This window comes from Mesocricetus auratus, unplaced genomic scaffold (assembly GCF_017639785.1).
Source record: "Mesocricetus auratus isolate SY011 unplaced genomic scaffold, BCM_Maur_2.0 Super-Scaffold_100015, whole genome shotgun sequence".
In the NCBI taxonomy this organism is placed as follows: domain Eukaryota; kingdom Metazoa; phylum Chordata; class Mammalia; order Rodentia; family Cricetidae; genus Mesocricetus; species Mesocricetus auratus.
In genome coordinates, this window is record NW_024429198.1 from 24,776,188 (window position 1) to 24,793,550 (window position 17,363).

Consider the following 17,363-nt stretch of genomic DNA (forward strand, 5'->3'; position numbering starts at 1 on the left):
TGGAACAGGAGTTACAGACAGTTGTGAGCTGCCATGTGGGTGCTAGGAATTGAACCCAGGTCCTTTGGAAAAGCAGCCAGTGCTCTTAATCACTGAGCGGTCTCTCCAGCCCCTCCATCTTCTTTTTTTTCAAGGTTTTCTTTCACTATTTTCCTTCCTCGGTAGACAACGGCCCGAGTCACGTGAAAAGAACATGGACGTGGGAGATAAGTACACAACTGTGGTAGCTTATTCCTTGAAATCGCCTGATTGTGATTGACAAACGAAAAGCACAGGTCCCAGCAGGCAGGAAGCGGGCAGTGTTGCAGGATCCCTTCTGGCCTTCTCGGGCACCTGCTTTCCTCCTGTCTCAGAGCGAGCCCCTTCACTGTCCTGCAGACTCACTGATTTCAGATCTCCTCCTCCCTTGGCTCTGGCTTTACCCGGGAATACAGGTCACCCGGCCACCGTCACCGCGCCCACTTCCCGTGCGGGACGAGGCTCCTCCCTCCCTCTGGACGTCCCTCCCCTTGCACTAAGCTCCAGGGCTCCAGCTTCGCTTTGCGTGCCTCGTTCTTCACCACCAGACAAGGTAGGTACAGGTTTCTGGGGACGGACAAGCCTGCTGGACCTTGTGCGTGGCTTTGCATTAAAGCAAAGGGCTTTTGCTGCTGTAGAGTGAGACTCTTCCAAGTCCGTTTTTCGGAATGAACTTTCATGACAGTTTATATATCGTCCTCGCCAAAAGGCAAGGACCACACTCCGATCCAGACTCAGGCAGCCTTTACTTCTGAGTATATTTTCTTGTAGGTGTTCAGATGTTAGCTTTTAAAACAGCCGAAAGCTTGTAGGCCAAGTCGTGTTCCCAAGAAACCTTCCTCCCTTGCCCTTAAATACTGTTTTTAGGCTGGGCCTTTTGAGTGTATGGTTTTTGTGAACATGGAACCATGAATAAACTGAACATATTTGCATTGAATCATTACCCATGTCAGGCAGAGCTTCTGTGCTGCGAAGAGGGGCTGTCATATAAGACTATGACATCCTAGATGGCAGGTCAGTCTTGCCAAGACAGACAGTGTGGTTTTACACTCCACGGCCACTGGGTCTGGCCCAAGCTCTGCAGAGACTGGCCGATGCAGTTTATATCCACTTGCTGACAGAAAAGGCCACCTGTTGTTTTCAGAGCCCATTTCAAACAAGATAGTCAGGAAGGAGTCCTGTGTACACTCAGAAGGCCTGCTGAGAACTGGCCAATGGCAGAGCGGTGATTGGCATGTTTAAAGAGGTCACTATGTGCCTCTTACAGCTTAACTTTCTATCTGAAACTATCCAGACAGTAGATCCTATGCAAACTGCAGGCATGGTCAAGAAAGCCAAGTACTTGGAGGAGGGACAGCAGAATCACCTAAGGCTAAGAGTCAGTTCTACCCACCCCACCCCACCCCCCACCCCCGACTCAAAAGGAGGAGCAGTGAAGTTTCTGCAACCTTCGACCAGGCAAACTGCCAGCCCCTCCCTGCTGAATGCCAGCTTTCTACAGAATCAAATGTGCCCTGACTATGGCTCCTATTTGCAGACACTCCTAATGCAATCCTGCTTGTGCCTTGAGCTCCATGAATGTTTTTTCTCCATTGCTTTTGGACAACTTCATTGTGGGGTCTGACTTCTGAGCTACACAAATCCTTACAGCTAGAAATCTGGAAACTCATACTCGGCCTTACTTTACTGGCCTGTCTGATTGGGGGGGCGGGGAGGAGCCCTGGCCTATAGAGTGAGTTTCAGGACAGTCAGAGTTAAACAGAGAAACCAAACACCAAAAAAAAAAAAAAAAAGAAAAGAAAAGAAAAGAAAAGAAAAGAAAAAAAGACTTTTCCACAAAAAGTTCCTCTAGGCATGTGTAACCATGTTTTGTGTTTGTCGTGACAGAGACAGGAATCCTAGCTGACTCTCCAAAGAAGTCACAAAGTGCAGACTTATATTTAGTAAGGGGAAGCCCTTGGAGGGAGCCCTGGGAGGGAATGAGGGGGCCCTTAAAATTTGCACATCACACCTACAACAGGAATCCTCTTGGAGTTTTTAATCTCTGTATGTGTCTGTCTGTCTGTCTGTCTGTCTATCTATCTATCTATCTATCTATCTATCTATCTATCTATCTATGTATCCATCCATATATCAGCTATCTATCTATAAGGATTCAGGCATTATGCTCCCGTCACCTGGCAGAATACACTCAGGCAGTACCCTGGTCAGCACACATGTGCAAAGAACCCCTTTAAAAGAAAGACCCCTGCCCACTTACACTTTCTTTCTCTCTGTCCTGCTGTTCCTGGGGGGCAGACAGGACTTTTCCTGTCTCCCTCTTCTCTCCTGTCCTCTCTCTATCTCTGTGTCCCCCCCCTTCTAATAAAAATTCTCACTTAAGCTCTGTCTGCCTGGCATGTTTGTCCCCTGCCTAGGTCACTCTTGCCATGGGATCTGCTAAGGTTCCCCACGCGCTTTATCATAGCTTGCTCTATCTATCTATCTATCTATCTATCTATCTATCTATCTATTTGTCTGTCTTTCCTGTTTTTCAAGACAGGGTTTCTCTGTGTAACCCAGGCTGTCCTGGAACTCAACTCTGTAGACCAGGCTGGCCTTGGACTCACAGAGATCTGTCTGCCCCTGACTTCAGAGTGCTGAGATTAAAGGTGTGTGCCACTGCCAACTTGTTTTTATTTCTAAAGACAGGGTCACTAGTTTAGGCTGGCCTCGAGTTTCCCTATGTAGCTAAGGACAACCCTGAACTTGTCACTTTCCATCTTAGCAGTACTCAGATTATAGATCTATGCAGTATTTTGGGAGATCTGCTGATTGGATCCAGAGCCTCATGCACGGCAGACAAGCACTCCACCAGCTGAGTGAATCACCCAGTCCACCTTGTCTTTTGGCTTGTAATTTACAGAGGAATTTGCCTGTGGGAGACAGGCTTGTAGGGGCAACAGTGTCCTACTGCAAGAGAGTTATACATTTGCAATGTCTTCCATGAATGTTTATAGGGAATCCAGCACTTTCTGCTGCTAGCTACTGTGACTCAGGCCAGAGATGAAATCATCAGGATGCCCTCCATAGGGGAATGCCCTAGTGCCACAAAGAGCTCTGGAGTTCTGGACTCTCTGCTGGTGGAGACTATGGGCCTGATCTAAGGGTGTGTCCTCAAACACGCAGTTAATGAGCTTTGGTGCAAAGTGTCCTTCTTTGGTTCATTCTGGCTCTTGGAGTCCCTCCCTGTTCCATTTATCTGAGTCATTTTGCAATTCTTTGTAGGCCATGGGTGACTAGTAGACTGATAGATTTCTAAATTACATCCTGCCCGTTACATAACTAATCTCCTTCCTCCCTTCCTTGGGAAGAGAGCTTGTACCCATGTGAACTTCATGCCACCTTCTTGAGGGTGTATACTTCAGCTAGTTAGAGAATCTCCCCCTTGGGCTGGAGAGATGGCTCAGCCGTTAAAGGCTAGGCTCACAACCAAAAATATAAGAGAATCTCCCCCTTTCTCTCCCGTCACCTCAGTTGTGAACTTACTGTGAACTATGCATGGGGCAGAGCGCAGAATGTTCTCACAAGGTGGCCTTCTAGAAAGAACTGCATAAACTCTCGTAAGTGACGGCATCGGGAAGCAAGGGCATGAAGGAATGCCCTGGCATGTCCACAGTATCTCTGTGGGAACGGCAAAGGCCTGGGGGAAATATTCCTGGCTCTTTTCACGTGACCAAAGATGATAAGGCATAGCACCAGGTACATACCCTCCCTGTTCTTATGTTTGTTTAAGCTCACTGTAAATACCATCTCATGTTTTGCTTGCTTTAGTAATAAAGTGAGAAGTGCTTTGTGCTTCTCTTTTTATCTTTAAATAATATTTTCTTTTTTCTGCGTTCTAACCACAGTTCTTCCCTGACTCCCCACCCCCAGCCCACCCCTCCTTTGACTGCAGGGCCAGGATCTAACCCTGGTGCACGAGCTAGCTTTGTGCTACTCTTGGGCTTGGAGGTCTGGAGTCCTGTGAGTTGTCTCCTCCCAGATCCTTTGATTCTTAAGACTTAGCCTCACCTGCCATGAGGTAGCTGTTGTTCTGTATCTGTATGGAGTGAGGTCTTTGCTTTCTCTTGGAATTTGTCTCTTAGAAAATGTGTCCTGGGGAAAAGCAAAGATCCTGGAGACAGACCCAGAAAACATGGGCTGCCAAGGGTCAAGCGTGTGTTCCCGATTCTTAGCCTGGACCCAACAGGCCAGCCCATGGGTAGAAACTGCCTGCCCTGTCCAGAGTACACTTGGCTCCTGCTTCACAGGATGGGCTCAGCACTTGAGTCCATGTGAAAGAGGTTGGCAGGACTCCAGCCTTCCACATGTGGCATTCTTGGGGCTATGTTGGCTCTACCCCATTCTGTGGGAGAAAAAACTTGGCACTCCTGAATGTAAAAATTCCTTTTGTAATTGGAGTTCAAGTCAATAGAGCCTGTTACAGTGGCCTTGGAGAAGCTAGACTCCCCTGGGTCCTCACAGAAGAAACCACTTCTTTTTCTTCTTTTGCTTTCTGTTGCTATGGTAAAGCACTACTGCCAAAAGATAGTAGGAGAGAAAAGGATTCATTTGGCTTATACCTTCACATCACAATCCGTTGTTGAAGGAAGTCAAGGCATGCGCTCAGTGTAGGAACCTGGAAGCGGAAACTGAAGCAGAAGTCATGGAGGGATGCTGTTTACTGGCTTGCTTGCTTACTTTTTTCTTCTTTGAAGATTCACTTTCCTCTTCTGCCCAGAGCAGTGTGGAGGGTGGACTTTTCCTGACTCATTAGGAAGGTTGAGAACCACTGATATAACCCAATATTATTACCCCCTGACCAAACTCACAGAGATCCCTGATCTACAAAGCAAGTTCCAGGACAGCCAGAGCTGTCACACAGAGAAACCCTGTCTCGAAAAACCAAAAAAAAAAAAAAAAAAAAAAAAAAAAAAAAAGAATGTTGCTTCTTCACTAATGTGTGGTAGTGGACTGGAGAGATGGTTCATAGGTTAAGAGCACTGGCTGTTCTTCCAGCGGTCCTGAGTTCAATTCCCAGCGACCACATGACAGCTCACTAATGTGTGGTAGTATGTTTACACCTCCCTGTGACTTCATCACTAGAGTGTGGTAGTGTGCACACTTCCCTGTGACTTTCTCCAGAACACCTATCTAGTCTGTGTTGTTTCTTTGCTTTGTATGAAATATCTGAGTTTTTATGGAGCCTTTTAATATATATATTGATTTTTTTATGGTTTTTTGAGACAGGATTTCCCTGTGTAGCTTTGGAGCCTGTCCTGGAATTAGCTCTTATAGACCAGGCTGGTCTCAAACTCACAGAGATCCACCTGCCTCTGCCTCCCGAATGCTAGGATAAAGGTGTGCACCACTATTGCCTGGCTCTTAATATTTTTTTTCCTTTTGACAGCATCTTAGTAGATAGCCCAGTCTGGCCTAGAAGTTGCTATGTAGACCAGGCTGGTCTCATACTCAAGAGATCTGCTTGCTTATGTCTCCTGGGTGCTGGGATTAAAGGTGTAAAGGTGTGCACCACCACACCCTTTTGCCTTTTAATCTTTTTTTTTTTCTTCAAAACAGCATTTCTCTGTAGCTTTGGAGCCTGTCCTGGAACTGGCTCTGTAGATCAGGCCGGCTTCAAACTCACAGAGCTCCACCTGTCTCTGTCTTCCAAGTGCTGGGATTAAAGGCATGCGCCACCACCGCCCGGCTTAATCTTGTTTTTCCATCCTAATTATTTCTTAGTAACTTAATTGTCTTCAATGTGGTGAACATTTGAAAACTTGTGAACATCTCAAGCGGAGAGACTAGGACAGCCTTGAACTCACAACTCACCGAAGACTCTGATGGAACATGGGCCATCTCACCTTCTCACCCACTATACAGGGAAACAAGTCCCACACGTCTTTATCTGTCCAGATGTCATTTGTCTATGAAAGGCAACCCTCTGCCATATGCAGCAGTACCCTCCTCACCCATCATAGCTTCATCCACTCAATATTGAGTTTTCTATAGCTTTCTTTCTTTTTCTTTTGAGACAAGGTTTCCCTGTACAACAGCTCTGGCTGTTCTGGAACTCACACTGTAGACCAGGTTGGCCTCACACTCACGGATATGCCTGCTCTGCCTCCTGAGTGCTGGGATTAAACATGTGCACCATGACCACCAAGCTTGTTTTTTTTCTTTTTCTTAAAAAAAGTGTTCATTATATCTGTGTGTGTGTGTGTGTGTGTGTGTGTGTGTGTGTGTGTGCGCCCAAATAAGTTTATGTGCCCTGCGTGCATGTTGGTATCCCGAGGGTCAGAGGACTTTAGATTCCCTGGAACTGAAGTTAGAGGTCACTGAATGTTCATGCTGGGAGCTGAACTCAGGTCCTCTGAGAGAGCAGTAAGTGTTTTTAACCACCGAATCATCTCTCCAGTCCTAACATTTTTTTTCATAAGTTAGTTAAACTGAAATTTACTAATCTTTCCTTGATGATGGTATGATTTGGGGGTCTTATTTAAGAAATCAGGCCTTAGTCCCTCGTTAAAGGAAAGTGTCCCCCTGCATGTACATAAAACAGGCTAATTCTGTGTTCTCTGCATTGGATTTGTGATCTCTGCTGTGCTGGGTGGGGACCCTTGCAACTTGTTTTCTCAGCTGGGCCACGCCTTGTGGCTTCTGTTATTCCTTCCCTGGCCGGTCTGTCCTTCCCCCGTGGCTCGCCCGCGTCTGTGGGATGGCTGCACAGAACCCTGCCTTTCTTTGCACCTGACACCAACAAGACCTGGGCTATCTTGGATAGCCCCCATTTTAGATCCCCACCTCTCTGATTCTTTTCTTTCCCAAGATCTGCGTTTCTCTTTTTCTTTCTTTCTTTCTTTCTTTCTTTCTTTCTTTCTTTCTTTCTTTCTTTCTTTCTTTCTTTCTTTCTTAAAGATTTATTCATTTATTATTTAGACAGTGTTTTGCCTGCATGTGTCCCTGCAGGCCCTTAAGATGGCACCAGATCTCATTGCAGATGATTGTGCGTCACCGTGTGCTTTCTGGGAGTTGAATTCAGGACCTCTGGAAGAGCAGTCAGTGCTCTTAAGCACTGAGTCATTTCTCTAGCCCCCCCCTTGAATCTTAGGCTTCAGTTCTGTGAGGAAATGAAGCGACTCTGCCCCCCACAGTCGACCTTGGGGCACAGCTCCCTCCTGTGCTTTTCACCCCTCCTTGGTTCCATGTAATTTCCCCCATAATTGCAGATGGTTTATGTTTTGCTTTGTTTCTTTGTGCATGTGTGTGTCTGTGTTCAGGTGTACATGTGTACACGTGTGTATATGCATGGAGACACCAGGAGATAACCTTAGGTAACATTCTTCTGGTGCTGAATACTTTTTTTTAATTTACTAATTTTTATTCCATATGCATTGGTGCTTTTGCCATGAATGTCAGGTACTCTGGAACTGGAGTTACAGACAGTTGTGAGCTGCCATGTGGGTGCTGGGAATTGAACCCAGGTCCTCTGAAAGAGCAGTAAGTGCTCTTAACCACTGAGCCATCTCTCCAGTACCCGCTGAACACCTTTTACATTTTATTTTTTAGATTTATTTTTGTCTTCCTTCCCGTTTCCTTGGCACCACCCAAATCTCTCTCTCTCTGTCTCTCTCTCTCTTTCTCTCTCTCTCTCTCATCTCTCTCTCTCTCTTATCAGTTGCATCTTGGCTGTGTATGAGCCTGGTTTAGCTCTTCAAAGAGTCAGAATTTAATGCCTTCAGTTTCTTCTATTGTTCCTCTCTTTGAAGGATTTGTTAGATCTGAATGCACACGTATTTTCAAAGTAATTACACAGACATGTAATCCTGAAGACGATGCTGTCAGGGTCAGGAGGTGGGGCCAGTGAGAGACAAAAAGGTCACAAGCTTTCAGCTCCTCTTAGGATTTTATGAGTACCCTTATAAGAGACGCCAGAGAATGGTCTGTCCGCTGCTATCCTGTGAGGACACAGGGAGGAGGTGACGTCTGTGGGTCAGAAAGAGTGCCTGCTACAGCCAGCAGAGTGACTGTCGCTTGGATCGTGGGCTTCTTGGCCCCTCAGTCTTCAGGACCATGCCATTGCTTTTGAGATGTTACTGCAGCCCAAGTTGACTCACTTCTAGTGTATCCTTGAGGCTGAACCCATTTTCCCTCTGTCCCCCTGAATGCTTGCAGTGTAGACTGGAGAGTTCTCGGCAGTGCACTGGACTGGCTTACTGACTTAAAATGTATTTGATTTCTAAACCTTTTGAGTTTTTATTACTATCTTGTCATATTTAGTTAGTGTTGAGACATGGTCTCTCTCACACTGTCTGCTGTGTAGCTAAGGATAACAGTAAACTTCTCATCCCCCTGCTTCTACCTCCTAAAATGCTGGTTGAGTTTCCAACCAGAGTAATTGCTCAGGGTCTGGGTCAGGCATTTTCAGGCTTGGTGTCTCTTATTCAAGGAATTGAAGTAAAGATTTGCACAAATCTCCAACTATCAGGCAGTGTTATTTAAAACAAAGCAAGCCGGGCGGAGGTGGCGCATGCCTTGAATTCCAGAGATTGGGAGGCAGAGGCAGACGGATCTCTATGAGTTCGAGAGCAGCCTGTTCTACAAAGCGAGTTCCAGGACAGGCTCCAAAGTTACACAGAGACACCCTGTTTCAAAAACCCAGAAAAAAAAAAAAGCAATAGAACAGGTCAGAGTCCAGGGATAGAAAAGTACCTAATGGCCTGATCCTGGCACCAGTCAGCCTTCTTTTTGTAGAGTTTGAGAGGAGGGAGAGTTTAGTCACTAGGGGGATGATTTGGGTGGTTTTATATTTTGTGTTTGTTTTAAGAGATGGTCTTACTATGTTACTTGTTCAGGCTGTCATGGAACTGGATGAGATCCTCCTGCATCTATGTCCCAAGTGCTGGGATTAAAGGTGTGTGCCACCATGCCTGGATTTTAATTTTTTTATTTTATTTTTTGTGTTTCAAGACAGGGTTTCTCTGTATTGTTTTGGAGGCTGTCCTGGTACTCACTCTGTAGACCAGGTTGGCTCTAACTTACGGAGATCTGCCTGCCTCTGCCTCCCGAGTGCTGGGATTAAAGGCATAAGCCACCAACACCCGGCTGGATTTTTTTTTGTGTGATTCTCTACTTCAGTTTTTAAGCTATATAATCTTTTGTTTATTGTGCACATCCCTTCCCATAATGCACCTGGTTAGTCCTATGTATACTCAATTATGAATAGGCACAAGATGACAAGTTGTTCCTAAAAGTTCAGTTAGAGGATAGATTTTGCCTTATCGTACTTGCCAACCCTCCCACCAAACCAGTTGAAACCAGATCAGCCCCTGAAACACAACTGAAGCATGACTGAATAGAAACCAAGTTTGAAGGTTGTTGAGGCGAGGAGAAACTAGTTCCATTGTTCTGAGAGCTGTGCACACAGCTTGATGCCAGTGGGAGTCCTAGGTTGCCACGGGCATTGTTCAGAGTGGGTATGTGTGCGCTGTCTGTGCAGGTAAGGTTTCTGGGCTCTGTGAGGTGTGTTATTGGAAGAGAGGCGTGCACATGACTATGTGGAGCCCTAAGTTGCTCTTCCCGTGCTGGTCTGACTTCACGGGTTTTACAGGTGTGCTCCGCCACACCTGGCTTATACAGTGCTAGGGATCTAACTGTGGGCTTCATGCACACTAGGCCAGTGCTCTAGCAACTGAGCTACACTTCCAGTTTGATTTATTATCACACTTATAACATTTATGTAAAATATTTGCTGAGATTTACACCAAGGTTACTATATGGGAAGTTTGTTTGTATCTGTTTGAAAAGACTGTCCTAGCCAATGATTAATGAAGGCATTACCTGCATATCCCGATACAAAACCATCAAGGCACTAATCTATTTTTTAAAATATACACATTCACACACACATCCTCAGTTTGTGAAAAATTGCTAATAAATGATGCAGCAATTGCTATCGTTTTTCTATATCATTGTGTTTTTTTCTACTATGGAGAAATAATAATAATAGTTCCTAGTGTTTGTCTAGTGTTACTACCTGTCAAGCTTTCATTTAATCTTTTGTAAGTACTTGCAATAATTATCTCTATTTTCAGATGAAGTGACTGAGACACAGAGAGGTTAAGCAGCCTGCCCAAAGTTAAACAGCTATTAAACGAGCAAGCTAGGAATTGAACAGTGTGTCTGAATCAAAAGCCTAGGATTTGGAGCTAAAAGATGTAGATTTGAATCTCAGTTCCACTACTGCACAGCTTCAGTTTACTTCTCTGTGCATAGGAACAGTGATATGCTTTGCCTCATGGGACTAATCTGTTGAAAAGGTCCTAGTGCCATGATCTATCTGTAATGACTATTTCATTTCCTCCACAGCCTGACGTCAAGACCCTAATGGCTAATGAAGCTAACCCCTGCCCATGTGACATTGGTCATAAGCTAGAGTATGGTGGCATGGGCCAGGAAGTTCAGGTTGAGCATATCAAGGCATATATCACCCGGCCCCCTGTGGATGAAGGCAAAGCTGTGATTGTCATCCAGGATATATTTGGTTGGCAGCTGCCCAACACCAGGTATATGGCTGACATGATTGCTGGAAACGGATACACGTACGTATGAAGTTCTGTTCTTTGCTGAAATTCATGTGAACTTCTGTGGTCCATTTTGTTCCCTTCAAAAGACAGAACCAAAAACCTAACACAGCCTGAGCTGTATTCTCATTTACATTGTCTATTTCCTTATGTCAGTTAATTGGCTTCTAGGAGAATGGCATGGACCCCAATGTGCAATCCCTGCCTCTGCCCTTCCATGTACTAGGATTGGTTATGACCATGATTTCCAAACTGTGCCAGTGGTCTGTGTTGGGACCTCCATCATTTGATCCCCCATATGATTTGTGCATGTGCACAATGGATACACGTGTATATGAGTGAGGGTTCATGCTTATCATAGTGACTACATAGAGGGCAGAGGACAAACTCTGTTAGTCTTCACTTTGCTTGTTTACTCTTTCTGTGGCCTGTTCTAGAACCTGCTGTGGACCTTAATCTTGGGGCAGGAAACTGTTGGTAACCTGTGCAGAGGCTGGGGTGAGGAAGGCATTACTTGATTACAATGACTAGTCATGTTCCTCAGGGGTGACCTTTGGCCAAAGCCAATGTTCAAGGCCAGGAAAGTCCTGGGCTGGCTGAGAACAACTAACTCCATGGAGGAAGGGAGGACAGTTGAGGGTACATATCCTTGCCCACCAGTACAGGCTTTTCTCCTGCACTGGTGGCAGGGCCACACCCAAGCTGCTGGAAACTGTGTACCTGCAGTTGTAGAAGCTGAGGCAATTTGGCCTGGCACCAGATGACCTTAGATGCAATGGCCTTTCCTTCCCTCTGCCTAGAATTGGCAATCTAACAAGGCAGTTAATGAGCCTGGACAAACACTGAGTGGAAGTGGTCAAAGGTGTATTCATGTCCATATTTTACAGAACGATTGTCCCAGATTTCTTTGTGGGGCGAGAGCCGTGGGACCCAGCTGCAGACAGGTCCACCTTCCCCGAGTGGATAAAATCAAGAAATCCCAGAGACGTCAATCGGTAAGTTATCAACAGGCTTGGTTTTGTATGTGATACAGCCCAAAGAGGAGCTGGGCTTCACCACAGGTTTCTTCTCTCTCTCCCTCCCTTCCTTTGGGGGTAGGGCTTTGTTTGGCACTTGACAAAGTCCTTCCAATAGCATGGTGGAAATGAGTTTTGCTCCAGGCACACTATATGAGCTGTGGATGGAGACTGACATGCAATCCTTGCTCCACTGCCCCAGCAAGCATAGTTGCTAACCTCCCTTAGCAGCGATGAATTCGGAGTCCTGCGTCCACATAGGTGCTTGTTTGCAAGAGTTAGGACACCTATCCGAAGTAGATCAGGAATTCAAAGAGCTTTGGTTTATAGAACCAAGGAAATTAGCTCAGGATCAAGCAGAAATTGGTCCATAGCTTAAAGGTATCCTCAATCCTCATTCTTCCATTGCTGCTCATGTCTTATGTGCTGGCTTCATCCTCAAGAAGCTCTCATCTCTGGAGTCAGGGAGAAACCTGGAGCCAGGGAAACCCCCAGGAACCCACAAGGACGATCCCAACTAAGACTCCTAGTTGTACCAGTCAAGACAGCTGCCCCAAGCTTGAGGGAGCTCACGGATGCTGGACCAACAGTTAGGGAGCTTGCATGAGACGGACTTAGGCCTTCTGCATGTTTGTGATAATAGGGTAGCTTGGTCTCTTAGTAAGGCTTCTAACAGTGAGAGCAGGCCCTCTCCCTGGCACTTAGTTCTGGCTTTTGGTAACCTGTTCCCCATGCTGGATTACCTGGCCCCGCCTCAACATAAGGGAAGGAGTTCAGTCTTGCCTTACCTTCAACTTGACGTGCCATGCTTTGTTTAAGCCCATGGGAGGCCTGCCCCTTTCTGAATGGAGTTGGAGGAGAAGATGGGGAGGGGGGTAGTTGGGAGTCTAGGAGGAGGGAGGGGAAGCTAGCTGGTATGTAAAATAAATAAATGAAAAATTGTTATTTAAATAATAAAAAAGCTCTCAGCTCAGAGTCAGCGCCTTCTCCCATCGTCTCTCTCCTAGCAACTTGGAGAGCGCATATATACAACACCCCTCCCCCGCTCCACCAGTTATGATGGGCTCTGCAGCCCATCCTGGAAACCTATCATTCTGATCAGGAGATTGCCCTCCTCAGATTGGCCAGGTATGAGCCTCAGACTACTGCAACCACAAAGATTTAGTTTACCCAGATTCCACATTTCACTATGGAAGCAGTGTCATGAAGGTTTTATAGTGGTAACAGAACACAAATTCTAAATCAAGACACTTTTCAAATACATTGGTGGAAACATTGTGTGGTTACAGCAGAACAGAGAAATCTCAGCCAAAGGACCCAGATGCTGATAGGTTTTCATTGTAAGCGTCAACTTTGCAGTCACAGCTTCTTTCTAGGAATTCTGGTTCTCATCGCCAAACAAACAAACAAACAAAACAAAACTGAGACATGCCAGTCACCCTAACCTTGAATGTCAACCAATCAACCCCTTCTTTCTGTTCTAGAGAGGTCGAGGCTGTCCTGAGGTATCTGAAACAACAGTGCCACGCCCAGAAGATTGGCATTGTAGGCTTCTGCTGGGGGGGTGCTGTTGTACACCATGTAATGCTGACGTACCCAGAAGTCAGGGCAGGGGTGTCTCTTTATGGTAAGTGCCCTCCCTGTGCTTGTCACAGAGTCAAAGAGGGGTGGCTGAGTGACAGGCCTCTCACATGCTGCAGTACAAAACCCGATGTGAGATAAACCAGCTTTGCATGGTCTTCTGAATCTGAGAACAGACCGTGGAAATGGTTCAGATAGGTCTTCTCAGTATAGGGATTTAAGTATGAGTTCCTGAATTTGGCCCCTAGAACCTATGTTAAGGGAGGCAGAGACAGGTAGGCATTTTGCTTACTGGGCACTTTGCCTACCCTACTTGGTAAGTCCTAGGCTAGGTCCTGTCTCAAAAATCTAGGTGGGAAGGCACCCCAGGAACACATCCAAGGCTATCCTGACTTCTACACACATGGTCACCTATACACTAGGGAATGCAATTGTGTGTCTCTGCACACAAAGAAAAAGCAAAGTTCACTTTAAAGTACAAACAGCAACTTTCCCTTTAAAAAATTAGCAGATTTGAAACAATTGTATGGGCATGTTACCTACATGTATGTCTGTGTACCATGTGTGTGCCTGGTACCCATGGAGACCAGAAGAGGTTTTCAGATACCCTCTATAGTTATAGATGGTTGTGAGCCACTATGGGGATGCTGGGTCTTCTGAAGAGTAGTCAGTAATGACTGAGCCATCTCTCCAGCCCTATCTTTTTACATTTTAGCCAAAAGAAAACAGTTATTCTAACCGTGAGTTAAAAACTATCTGTTAAGCCGGGCGTTGGTGGCGCACGCCTTTAATCCCAGCACTCGGGAGGCAGAGGCAGGCGGATCTCTGTGAGTTCGAGACCAGCCTGGACTACCAAGTGAGTTCCAGGACAGCCTCCAAAGCCACAGAGAAACCCTGTCTCGAAAAACCAAAACAAAAAAAAAACAAACAACAACAACAAAAAAACAAAAAAAAACACACACACACAAAAAAAAACTATCTGTTAGCATATGGAGCACAGTGGATGTACAATTTAAAAGCATCCAGATTAAATGTCAAAATAATATAAGAAAATTGACTGCTATTTCAAGTTACATATGCACAAGCTCCACGACATGGCACTTCATCTACTATTAGCACTAACAAAAAACACTAAAATATTTCCTTACACAAAAGGAAATATAGTTAGGCATGGCACCACACTTGTAATCCCAGTACTGGGAGGCTGAAGCAGGATTGGGAATTTCTGTCCAGCATTAGCTACACAGTGAAAGCCAGTCTCAAAACGACAAAACAAATGCAATAAATTAACCACTGACCTCAGACACGAGGCCAGTCAATTGTCAGGCCAAGGGTGTCTATGGCATTAAATGTCCTGGGTGCCTGTCTCTCTGGCGCCACCTGCTGACTGTTGTGCAGCATCTGAGTGGACGGCTACGAGACATCCATTTATGTCCACACCCATTATGTGACTTTGCCAGAGCTTTGCAGAGAGCACTGCCATCCTTCCTGGCTTGCTGTCTTCTGGGGAGGTTGTTGGGGAACAGACACTGTGGGCTTCTTAGCTTTGCTATCACACGGGCAGGAAACGGGGAAAAAGTTTTTCTCTCATCTTCTTAAATCATGTGCTTGTGTGCATAGAGCTCGTGTGGACCTATATGCAACAATGCCTATGTGGAACCCAGAGATCAACTTTATGTGGGTTTTGGGATCAAACTTGGGTTCTTAGGCTTGTGTGACAAGTGAGCCCTCTGACTAGCCATTTCCTGCCCAGTCTTCCAACAGTACATGGACTTGCCTTCCCCCACAAGTAAACATACCTGGGGGTTGTCTAGACTTGGCAGAGCAATCTTTGCACTAACCAACCTCTAGAAGTTGGAGACATGGGTGGACATATGACCTGCAGTGCACTGGGATCTTCTTGGATTAATAACTGTCTAGTTCATTGAAACCAGAACAAGTTAGGCCTGTATAAACTTCTAGAGCAGTGATTTGAAAATTATGACCAGATGTGCAACGATCAAGAGGGAGCTCCTCAGATTGCTGTCCAAGCAACCTATAGTATCAAGTTCACTCTTGATTCCTGTTGAACAAGGTGCAGAGTATAAAGATTTGGCTAAGTAAGTTGAACTTAAACCTTTGAGCTCTAGGTTCAATGAGACCCTGTAGCAAAGATAGACAGGGATGTAGGGCCTCCACACATATGGACACACATGTGAACATATGCATATACCCACCTCCCTCACCCTCGGAAACAACACATGCTTTACTTTGTAAAACTACATGAAATTCAGGTATCATCTCCCTCAATTCTTCCCAGGCATCATCAGAGACACTGAAGAAATTTACAACCTGAAGAACCCAACACTGTTCATTTTTGCAGAAAATGATACTGTGATCCCTCTTGAGCAGGTGAGTGGGCAGCCTTGATAGCATTATCTTTACATTTTTGGAACTCCAAAGAACTCATTTATCACTGAAACTGTTTCCAATGATGAAAATTTCCTAAGAATGGAACTTAAGCCCAGTACGATCTTTTTAGAATGAGAGCCAGGGAAATGTTCCCAACACAGCCTATTTATTCTCTTGAGAAGGAATGGTCTCCACAGTAGCTCACTAGTTACCATAGGTTGGAGATAAGATTTATTAAGCCCAGAAGTTGATAAGCAGTAATTTGCAAATTAGTCTTCAACAGTTCTCAGCTTAAGATCACTTGGTTTAATTTTACTACTGGGAAAGTAACGCATAGTAGACCAACTTCGAATTTGGCTCTTTTCCTGGCCTAGCCAGCCTTCTATATGGTCTCATGATGTTGGTATCTGGGATAAAGCACATCTCCCCATCAGTCCCAAGGTCACTAGGGAACACCAGCAATGGTCTGTGTCATTGTGCTTGCTATGCTAGGACTGTCAGTGGCCACCCTGTCTGGTGCTGTACGGGACAACTCAGCAGGCCTCACACCTGCTAAGTATGTGTCCCACCACCGAGTATCCTTTGTAGATTAAGGTCTCATTACACAGACCAGGCTGATCTCAGAGACCTGTCTGTCACTGCCTCTCTGCTAGGGGTAAAAACTTCCACCACCATGCCCAGTATAATTCTGATCTACAGTCTTTAGCTCACAGTAGATTTGCTGTATCTCAGCCCCAGGGTAAACATAGCTTCTATAATTGGTGTGGCATCACCTTTATGCTGCTGTGCAATTCCTCTGACAGGGGCTAGGAACTGGAAGTCAACCCAGCAGCTCGGAGCCTGTTCACTATGCAAAATGTATCAGCTCAGGATTAAGTCACACCACCTCACTTTTTTTTTTTTGTGCGCTAGGTCTCTGTGCTGACCCAGAAACTGAAAAAACACTGCATAGTTAATTACCAAGTTAAAACATTTTCTGGGCAAACTCATGGCTTTGTGCATCGTAAGAGAGAAGACTGTTCTCCGGCAGACAAGCCCTACATCGAGGAGGCCAGGAGGAACCTCATTGAGTGGCTGAACAGATTCATTTAACAGCACTCAGGCACAGGACAGCTGCCATTCAAGTCTGCTTGGAAACAATTGACCACTTGATTTCTTATTTACATAAATTACAGGAAATCTTAAAATTGTTCTGAAACAAATACAGCATAAACTAAGCTAAAAAATACTCAATGCAATAGAAAATTTTAATAAATGCTAGGTACCTAAAGAATTCAAATGATAGTGTAACTGTAATTATTAGGGGAATCTGGAGCCATTCAGGGACCAGCTAGGTTCTCAGGTGTGGCCTTACATTGCCAACTCAACAGTTACGACAATTCATGAGTAAAGACAGAAGATCATAGTAGTCAACCAGGTACGTTAAATCTGCCCAGATGCTATTGGCTCAATGCCACCCATATCCACTGTGAGCAGTTCTGGAATTCAGTTACACAGATCCAATTATTCAATCTAATAAACTGATTTTTAAAAAAGTTAATGAACTTGTAGCTTCACTTTTAAAGAAACAACTGTGTCTGTATGTGCACTGGCATTGTGTGCTCAAGACTGGGCTGTAAGTGCCCATTAAATTGGATTAAATTGGTGGAGGCGGAGGGCAGAGCCAATAGTCTACATCTGCAAGAATGAGGCTCCAGATGTCATCAACAGTGTTCTGCTTTTCATGGGATCCACTGAAAACAGGAATGCC

General features: G+C 45.3%; 1 protein-coding gene across 1 annotated transcript; it reads left to right on the forward strand.

Moving 5' to 3' along the window:
* The first annotated feature begins 414 nt into the window (after nt 1–414).
* Cmbl (carboxymethylenebutenolidase homolog) lies at nt 415–17,153 on the forward strand. The gene is made up of 6 exons (XM_005065469.4): nt 415–571; nt 10,411–10,643; nt 11,513–11,620; nt 13,126–13,268; nt 15,522–15,613; nt 16,526–17,153. The coding sequence occupies exons 2-6, from the start codon at nt 10,429–10,431 to the stop codon at nt 16,703–16,705; spliced, it is 738 nt and encodes a 245-aa protein (XP_005065526.1). The 5' UTR covers nt 415–571; nt 10,411–10,428; the 3' UTR covers nt 16,706–17,153.
* The last annotated feature ends 210 nt before the right edge of the window (nt 17,154–17,363 follow it).

Bases quoted from the DNA above. Each gene is read 5' to 3' on its own strand.
- Cmbl (XM_005065469.4), top strand. From the start codon at position 10,429: ATGGCTAATGAAGCTAACCCCTGCCCATGTGACATTGGTCATAAGCTA. The intron at 10,644-11,512 runs GTACGTATGAAG...CATATTTTACAG, and splicing joins ATTGCTGGAAACGGATACAC to AACGATTGTCCCAGATTTCT. The intron at 15,614-16,525 runs GTGAGTGGGCAG...TTTGTGCGCTAG, and splicing joins CTGTGATCCCTCTTGAGCAG to GTCTCTGTGCTGACCCAGAA.